This window comes from Myxocyprinus asiaticus, chromosome 5, assembly GCF_019703515.2.
Source record: "Myxocyprinus asiaticus isolate MX2 ecotype Aquarium Trade chromosome 5, UBuf_Myxa_2, whole genome shotgun sequence".
In the NCBI taxonomy this organism is placed as follows: domain Eukaryota; kingdom Metazoa; phylum Chordata; class Actinopteri; order Cypriniformes; family Catostomidae; genus Myxocyprinus; species Myxocyprinus asiaticus.
The window spans coordinates 39,297,816-39,307,720 of NC_059348.1; the positions used below are offsets into that span (position 1 = coordinate 39,297,816).

The 9,905-nt window shown below is 36.5% G+C and overlaps 1 long non-coding RNA gene and 1 gene segment (V, D, J or C); both read right to left on the minus strand.

Moving 5' to 3' along the window:
- Positions 1 to 391: 391 nt before the first annotated feature.
- On the minus strand, positions 392 to 2,965 carry LOC127440373 (uncharacterized). Its single transcript, XR_007897122.1, has 3 exons — positions 2,917 to 2,965; positions 1,578 to 1,634; positions 392 to 435 (listed from the first exon to the last, which is right to left on the minus strand). It is a non-coding gene; the product is annotated as an uncharacterized LOC127440373 (long non-coding RNA).
- An 804-nt stretch (positions 2,966 to 3,769) lies between these two features.
- LOC127440359 (T-cell receptor alpha chain V region CTL-F3-like) lies at positions 3,770 to 4,620 on the minus strand. The segment is given in 2 exon segments: positions 3,770 to 4,362; positions 4,474 to 4,620. Coding segments are annotated over 2 exon segments (582 nt in total).
- Positions 4,621 to 9,905: the final 5,285 nt, after the last annotated feature.

Here is a 9,905-nt window from a genome sequence, read left to right on the forward strand (position 1 = left end):
ATCTTGGATACTGACGATACCAGTGCAGATTGGTTACAGCTCCTTCATATTTACAGGACAGAGTGACATTTTCCCCCTCAGATATAAATGTCTTGCTTTCCAGTGGTGTTATTGACTGTGCATATGTGTCCCCTGTGAATCAACCATAAACTTTTATATCAAACATACCTATAGAAATTGTACACGTTACTGCATTTTTTTTTTAAATCAGTCGAACAATTTCAAAGACAAAATGAAGAGGCATATAAACATTATACAATGCTCCAACTTTACATTGTTTGTGCACCTAAAAGCCAAATACCAGTAAACTAAACTTACTTTGAATCAGCAATAGCAGAAGCAGAGCACACAGAATCATCATGTTTGCACTGTGATAGGCAAATTAAGTTGGATGAGTAGTTTGCTCTTTCCCAAATCTCAGTAGACTCCTCCCATCTGTCAATGAAACTGCAGTGAATGAGAACACATCATTCAGCTACACTTCAAGTTGATGAAGATTTAGGTTTACAAATAAAATCAATCTAGTAGTTATTGACAGCAGAACTGTGCTTTTGGTCCATCCTTTTCTTCTGACACTTTATTGAACATGCTGTACAAGTGACACAATTTCAGTTTATGAAAGTCAGTTGTTATTATTCAGAGGGAATTATTGCCTTCAACAACTGATCATTTAATCTAAAAGGTGACTGAAGGAGGTGAAACCGATCAAATTGAGAGTATGTCTAACTTTTACGGAACTGTCGAACCCAATATTTTATACAGTTTAATAACTGCTATTAAACTCTGTATTTCACTTTCAGCAGCTTTCACCATTGCATGCTTCATTATAATAGTGAAATAAAAATTTCAGCTTATGAATGTTTTATGTACCGCTAAATAGCCTCACAGTACCATCATTTTATTCACATCACCAGCCTTGGGTATCTCATAACAGAACTGTTAATGTTAAGTGTATATCGCCCTCTTGTGTTCCCCAACAAATTCAATAAAATTTCAGAGTACCTAGTTTACTGTAAAAAGTTTTATTTTTCACCATATGAAAATCAGTTTTGATGGTATTATCCAGATGTGTTAAATATACTGTTTTACTAGCACAATGATTCTTGTAAATTGCAGATATAAAAGCAATTGTCAAGGATATAAATGTAATGTAACTAATGTAAAATATTTTAAAATAAAAGAACCCTACCAAATTAGAGTAGGTTGGTGAAGATGAAATAGCCTGAAATCGTTGATTAAAATTATTATTCTAAATTAAAATTGCATAATGTTTTAATTTATGCTGATGTATTTTCAGGGTTTTTGCATGAGTGTTGAATGTGTTTTAGTCACTGTGGGCTGCAGAGCGCAGTAGTACACGGCAGAGTCAGACACACGCAGATCTTGGATTGTCAGTGGAACTGAAGATGTGCTGATATTTGCATGAAATCGTTCCTTAAATTCTTCTTCATTATATCCAGATCCAGATAATTTATTCAGCATGTGCTTGGGGGATCTATTTACTTTTTTCTGGTACCAGAAGAGTGTTGGGTTTGTATAAGTACTTGTATATGTACAGTTGATTGTAACATCTTTACCTTCAAATGCTGTTTGAACTCTTATATGCTGGTCAACTCTGTCCTCAGAATTACATCCTGGAGTAGAATAAAAGACAATATCAATAGACATATTACCCATTGGACAGGAAAACAGCACAAGGAAAATACATTTTAAATACAGTATATTTGAAAGGAATTACACATTTGATAGTGCTACTTACCCCAAATATATATAACAAGGTGCACAATGACCCTTTGCCAGAGTGACATTATATCTGCTATGCTTTGCAATTGAAATCACAAACTCTTAAAAACAGAGACAGTATGAATCACCTCTTCTTTCTTCAACTCTTTGAAATAGCTGTTGTGAACTCATATCACTTGGTCAGACACCTGGGAGGAGCTTGTGCTACAGTAGGTAAAGTGGCAATGAATTCTGTTGACTTCAGCTCATCAAATTCTGTGTAAATGACTTATACAGTATTTTATTTTGTTTAGTGGTAATATTTCCAGCAAATGAGAAGCTAAATAACCTATTAATATCTTTCATGAATAAGCCTTTCACACATTCAAACTCATTATAAATGGGTTCCGCCTCTGGCTCCTTTTTATTCATTGATGAATGATTTTTTTTTTTTTTTTTTTTTTGATGATGACGATGATGATAAATATATATTTTTTAATAACTAAATAATTAATTTAGACTTTAAAAGATTTTAATATCTCAAAGTCTTTTTTTACATGATAAGGTGAAGTTATTGTCATATTTTATGTGACTCTTGCAAGTCAGTTGCCTTAAGAACAGCATTATAAACAACAATTTTAATATCCTCTAACATAATTTAGCTGCTGCATCTTCCTGTTCACTCTAAACACCCCTCACCCTCAATCATTTTTGTTCAGTGCAAATGAGTTCTCTGTCACTGTGGGCTCCAGGGCACAGTAGTATCGTGCAGAGTCTGTGACTGCAGTAGAAGAGATCACCAAATCTACACTGTTGTCTTCTTTTCTGTGTGTGATAGAGACTCCTGGGACTGTAGGAATAGCTTCAGTAATCACCCCTTGGTAGTCCATTATGAGGAACTTTGGAGGAGAACTTGAGTATTGACGATACCAATAAAGGCCATAAGCAGTGCCACTGTATTTACAAGTGAGAATAGCTCTATCTCCTTCCCTAACATCAAGCACATCACTTACTGGAGTTATTTTGTCTTCAGCTCCTGAAGGAAATAAAATCCAAGTATGTAGCACTTATCTGCTTTACAAAACTATGCTAGTAAAATCTTTATCAAATGAAACAGATGGTTATTACCTGCGATGCTTTTACTGAACATTTAATATTCATGATAAACATAAATGATACAAACATATGACATACCTGCAAGTGCTACGAAGAGAAATGCTAACAGAAACATATTGCAGTTTGAGTTATGATGTACAGAAGTGTTGATTCCTTGAGAAACCAAAGACATGATGTTACTGCAACTTCAAGAAGCTCCTCCTACTAATTCAACTTTCTGGAGTTTCTAGTTTGTTAAACTTTGTTTAAACAAGTCTGCATCAGTTAGTGAAGCAAGTGAAGAGAGGACCATAACTCTCAACAATTTGATACCACACAACCAAAATAAAAAGTTTTGGACCAAGGGATAGATTTTATTTAGAAGAATTAACCCTAAGAGGTCAAGACTCAGAATGAGCCAAATGTTTTTGTTGCCATTGGTGTGTTACAAAGCTTTTCCAATATTCTGCTGCCGTTTGCTTTGAAATACACCCATATTAACCATCTTAATGGAGTATTGTGATTGTTGGTGATTGATTGGATCTGCTTGACTGAGCTCATCTTTATTGAGTAAATAATGATTCTCTTGTAGAATGCTGTCTATACCTGTAAAACTAAACATCTTCAATACTTTTTCATCTGCTCATATTTACAGACTGTCCCTCATTTCTTATGACATTAATGTTCTGGCCATTTTTCCCAATTTGACTTCAAGGTTCTTTCTTTTGAACCACATATGTAATTCTTTTCTTTTCACATATAAAATGTATTTTTAGAAGATGAAAATGGCTTTGGGTTTTATTGAAAAGGTACAGGCATTCAAAAAATCATTAATTGTTAATTAAACACATTGAATCTGTTAGCCTTTTTATTAAATAAGGAATGTTTGGATGTACAGAAAATGTGTTATACTCTTGGGTGAAATAGCCTACTAACAAAAGTAGAATATTTACAATAAATAAATAAGTACAAATATCGAAAACATTGCATGAAACAAATATTTAAGTAATATTCAAACCAGCCTTATATAGCTACAGCAAACCATAATAGACTGTTTAACACCCTCTACTGGTTTCATACAGCTATTGCATTTTCCTGTTATCCCAGTTTTCTGTAATGTGCAAAGGAAATGTTCAATGAGTTTGGAGCAGGACTCCCTTTTTGGCCAAACACTGGCAGATGGGGTAAAGAGGGGAGAAGGCAAAGGTTTTTGTATGAGAGTTGAATGTGTTTTAGTCACTGTGGGCTGCAGAGCGCAGTAGTACACAGCAGAGTCAGACACACGCAGATCCTGGATTGTAAGTGGAACTGATTTTGAAGAGCTGTCAAGAACTGCATTAAATCTCTCCTTGAACTCTTTGTCTTCATCTCTAAAGTTACCAACTCTGTTCAGCATGTATTTAGGGAATCCATTTACTTTTTGCTGGTACCAAATGAGTGTTGGAGAGAGCTGAGTTTTATATCTACAGTTGATAGTTACAGCTTCACCTTCATAAGCAGTTTGAACTCTTGTGTTCTGATCAACACTGTCCTGTGATTCAATAGCTGTAGAATAGAATTTTGAACAACATCAGGAAAGAAAATGAATAAAATGAAAAAATAAAAAATAAACTTTGACAAAGGTTAAAAATAATTTCTCACTAAAATAATACTTACTCCAGATATATATGAAAACAATGGTCGCTTGTTTTGTCCAGTGTGTCATCTTTCCTGCTTTAAGAATTTAATTTAAGTCTTTTCTTAGTCCAGAATCAGATCATATCCTCTCCTCCTGCTCTAGTCTGTGATACAGCCACTGTAAATATAGCAATGAACAAGAGCACTTTGGAAGAATCTTTACCACAGTACAGTTTCTTTGACTCCTCCCTCATAGTCTATGGCTAAGTTCACACCGCAGCTGAAAGTGGCCCAGGTCTGATTTTTTTTTTTTTTAAACTCACATGTGAGACAGATCTGTTAATTGGATGACCATGTGAAAAGCCAAAAGCATGCTGAATCTGACATTTTCAAATCCGATCTGGGCCACTTATATGTGGAAATAAATCGAATACATATCTGATTATTTCCAGTGTGCTTTCGGTGTGAACAGCCAGGTCAGATTTAATGTGATTTTTACATCAGTCTAACTCAACATTCGTCATTTGTGCACTTGATTTCTGGGTGTTATGGTTTAAAACTTTTAACTGCGAGTCATATCTTTTCTAGTTAATGGAAATTATCTTTTCTAATTAAGGAAATAAAATAAAATTAAAGGCTCAACTGTTGGGTTCAGCGGTTCGTTTGGACTACACGTAGTAAAATATGCACATGAAAATATGCAGCGATAGATTTGTGTAAGTGCTCTACTCATGTCACTCGCGCAAAATGCACAGTTTCTATATTTTTAAAACTGCATTAAAATGTGAATGCAAATGCAAGCATGTCAATGGAAATCTAAAATAATTATATACAGCAACTCTTCTTACCTTACACAGCCTACTGTATATGTTATGCTGTTTTTCTAGCTGTCATTTGAATTAATGGTGTGTTTTGCTCTTATGTAATATTACACTCTGATAATTAAATTGCACCATACGAAACAATTACTTTATTTAAAAATACTTTATCCATCAAGAAGGTCTTTCGCCATCACTTGCTGACATATTATTAAATGAGCATTACGTTTCCTATCCGCTTAAAAAACAGCTAATTACATTTTTAAATACAATTTAATAGATTAATCATATTATAACATCATTACAACATGTATATATATATATATATATAATAAAAAAAATGTAAAAACAGATTTGATCAGAAATTAGATTTGGGCATATTTCTAACTTTTGTTGTAGTTGGTGATAATAAATTAGTAGTAGTAGTAGTAGTAGTAGCAGTAGTAGTAGTAGTAGTGCAGAACAATACACATACAAACCAGAGATGTCCACATAACAACAGGGGTTACAAAGACAAAAAAATAAATGAATAAAGACAAAGGACAGCAATTGAACTACTTATTTTTCAATTAAATTCTGCTCTTTAGCAAATGAAATAGTACATTTAGATTTTTTTTTATTAATAATACGTTTAAGAGACTCTATAAACAAAAATAACTCAGTTATGAAAACCTTAAAACATGGTTTAGAATGACTTATTTCACTTTTGTGTATATGAAATGTACCAAATAAAATCATAAGGTTCACAAAACAATTTTGGACTCAAAACAAATAAACAGGCGCCTGTGAGCTTCGCCTCACGAGAGTGTGCATGCTTCAGTTTCTTTTCTTTTTTTTCTTTTTTTTATGCTTTATTTATCACAACATATAATAAGTGCAAAGAAACAACAACAACAAAAAATAGACAGAATACAGAAAAAAAAAACAGAAATAACAAAAACAGAAGTACAACTATATACAAAGAGGTATTTAAAAAAAGAGTCTCAGATAAGACACTAATTCTAAAGCCACAAAAAAATTCACTAAGATGGGTAAAAATTCAAGGCTCTACAGTAGTCCAAAGTCTTTATAGCCTTGGTGTTTCTCACATCCTCCAGTGCTTCAAGATACTGATAAAATTCAACATTTAAAATAACTAAAATTTGGTATAATAGTATAAAGTTAAGAACAAAACACATTTTCTTTTCTAAAGGTTTGTCATAGAAAAATAAAAAATAAATATATATCTTCCAAAGTAACCTCAACTCCAGTAATCTCCTTAAAGAAAACCCTCAAAGTCACCCCAAAACATTTGTTTGTACAAATGCAGCCCAAAAAAAAAAAAAAAAAAAAAAAAAAAAATGAGCAATAGGCTACTCTCGTCATTCAGATTGCAAAGTACACGTCAAATCAATATATTTTTTAAATCTTCCTATAACCTGGTTTACAGGATAAATACAATTTATAATCATATGGTAAATTAAACTTCTTTTATCTTATTGGTGACACAGTATCTCCTAGAAACCATGAAGACTTCATCCCATGTTATATCAAGAAAACGTGAGTTCCAAAAGGTTTTAGCTGGTGGTATCTTACATGGCTGACATACATGTCTAAGGAAGCTATTATTGCATTTATAATCAATAATACTCATACCATCTAACTTCAAATTTAAATCAACATTCAGATTTAAGTCTATGATTTCAGCAAAACACAACAACTGTAGAAGTCCAGATGGTATAGCATCAAAGACAATTGCATATTCCCTGGCAGAAACTGGAAGTTTAAATGTATTTAAAAATTCGGTGTAAGAAAGTAGATGACAGTTACAGTGGAATAATTGTGTCTGCAATAAAATATTGTTGTTAAACCAATATAAAAAAAAAAAGAAATGAAAAAAAAAAAGGATTTTATTCTTATAATTAATATACTTATTATTTCAGATCAAACATCTATGGGGAGAAAAAATATGTTTATACATCATCAACCAGGGGTGTGTTTCCCATACAATGACGTAACTCACTGTGTAACCACCACAGTACGATGTAGCATTGTAAAAATTAACTAGCTAGTCACAACTAGTAACTATGTCGCACATCCATTGTTCGAACCATGTTGGTTGAGCTGTCATTAATGACATTACTTAGGGGGTGGAGTAATAACTTCCGCAAATATTAAATCATAATAGCTAATTTACACGTAGATCAAAAGCTGTTTAATGCAAGGAAGCTGCAGAAGACATGAAAGCAGCATGCAATTTGTTATGCAACAGAAACATTGCACTGCTATAGTGGGGTTTCCCTCTACATTAGAATTCGGTGCTCCACTGACGCACTTAAGCATATTCACAAGTGAGTTCTGAGTTCCTCATCATGGCCTCCAAGCCTGCCATGGTCCACAAGCCAGCGCCACACTTGCCACGGTCAACGAGCCAGCGCCCATGCCTGCCACGGTCAACGAGCCAGCGGCCATGCCTGCCACGGTCAACGAGCCAGTGCCCACGCCTGCCACGGTCAAAAAGCCAGTTCCTGAAGCCTCGTACATCCCAGAGCCAGCACCTGAAGCCTCGTCCGTCCCAGAGCCAGCACCTGAAGCCGCATCCATCCCAGAGCCAGCAGCTGAAGTCTCAACCGTCCCAGAGCCAGCGCCTGAAGCCTCTACCATCTGAGAGCCAGCACCTGAAGCCTCTACCGTCCCAGAGCCAGTGCTTGAAGCCTCTACCATGCCAGAGCCTGAAGCCTCTACTGTCCCAGAGCCAGGGCCTGAAGCCTTAACCATCCCAAAGATAGCATTTGAAGCCTCAACCATCCCACAGCTAGCATATGAAGCCTCAACCATCCCAGAGATAGCATCTGAAACCTCTTCAAGTTATGTTGTTAAGTCTGCCCTGCCAAGCCATGATGTCATGTCTTCCATGCCAAGCCATGTTGTCTCGACTGACATGCCAAGCCATGTTGTCTCGCCTGGCATGCCAAGCCATGTTGTTACACCTGCCATGCCATACCATGTTGCCACATCTGCCTTGTCATGCCATGTTGCCACATCTGCCTCATCATGCCATGTTGGCCCATCTGCCTCATCATGCTATGCTACCTCTGAGCCCCCATCTGCTCTGACCTCTGATTCCCCAGCTGCCCTGAACTCGGCTCCACCATCTGAGCCTCTGCCTCCAATGGCACTGTCCTCCGAGCTTCCAGCGGCTCTGCCCCCTGGGTCTACGCCTCCTGCAGCTCGACCCCCTGAGTCTCCTGCACCTGAGTCTCATGTGGCTCTGCCCTCTGAGAATCCAGCATGCCATGCTGCCTCGTCAGCCTCGTCAATCTCACCTTGACATGCTGTCTTGTCAGGCCCTAATACAAAGCCCATGTCTGTCTCATCAGGCACTGCTCCTGGCCTCCTGCTGGATCTGCCCTGGTCTCCTGCCATCCACTCTGGTCTCCTGGTCTCCTGGTCATCTGCCTAGTCCACCTTTGTCTCCTGGCCTTCCGCCTGGTCCACCCTGGTCTCCTGGCCATCCGCCAGCTCCGTCCTAGTTGCCTGGTCCACCCAGGTCTCCGGGTCATCCACCAGCTCCGCCCTGGCCATCTGGATTGCCTTTGTCTTCAGGCCCTCAGCCTGCTCCACCCTGGTCTCAAGTCCTGTCCGGTCCCCCGTGGTCTGCTGTCTGCTGGGGGGGGGGGTCTGTCATGTCTGTGTAGCGAATTACATCAAATAACTAATTTAGATCTTTGCACGCATTCTCCCACTATTATATGTAGTGAATTTATATGTAAATGATTAATTAATTTGTTTACAAATCTTGGCCGCATTCGACCACCAATATATGTTGGAAATTTTGTAGTTTAAATGTACACGGGATGGGTTAAAGTGCCAGTGTACCCCCACCATTATATGTAGGGAAACAGTATGTGTGAACTAGGAATTAAATTAAACTGTCCCTATTCTATATTATTATGTAAGGAAATTTATAATGGAATTAGTCGCATTCGACAACCATTATAAATTAGATAAATGACAAATAACTAGATTATTTGTCTTTATAAAATTCTCCACAATTAACATCGTAATACAACGTCTCGTTGTATCCGCTCACAATTTCTATTGTAAGGAATTAGCTTTAATAAGGGAATTATGATTAATTCACTTATTGGCGTAATATTATTCTCACGGCTTATTGAAAATAATATTACACATATTTAGGTACAGCTTTGAAGAGAAATCTTTTAAAAACAGGGATGAGATTATTTATCCAAAATATACCACAGTCAAATGATCTTTGAATACAGATAAACTTTATTGCTATTCTAAACATAAACTAATCTAACACATAAAACATGAAACAGGTTGGTGAGTAGTGACAGAATGTGAAATAAATTATCAGTACAGAGAAAATGAACTTTATGGAGTCTGGTGACAATGCCTTAAGAACCGTTTATCCTTCTTTGAGTCTACATCGATTTGCAATCGGATTACCCAAAGTATTTAACTAATATACCAGCACTTTGAGCAAAAGTCTGGAGATGTACCTGTGTGTCGTTGCATTGCGTTCTTTGTGTTGCTTGGTTCTTTGGCTCTTTGTAGAAAGTTCGTTCTGTCGATGTTTTGGACTTCTGTTATGATCGGATAGTTATTGTCTGGATGAAGCGAGACCTTCTGCAAGAAGGACTCGTGACT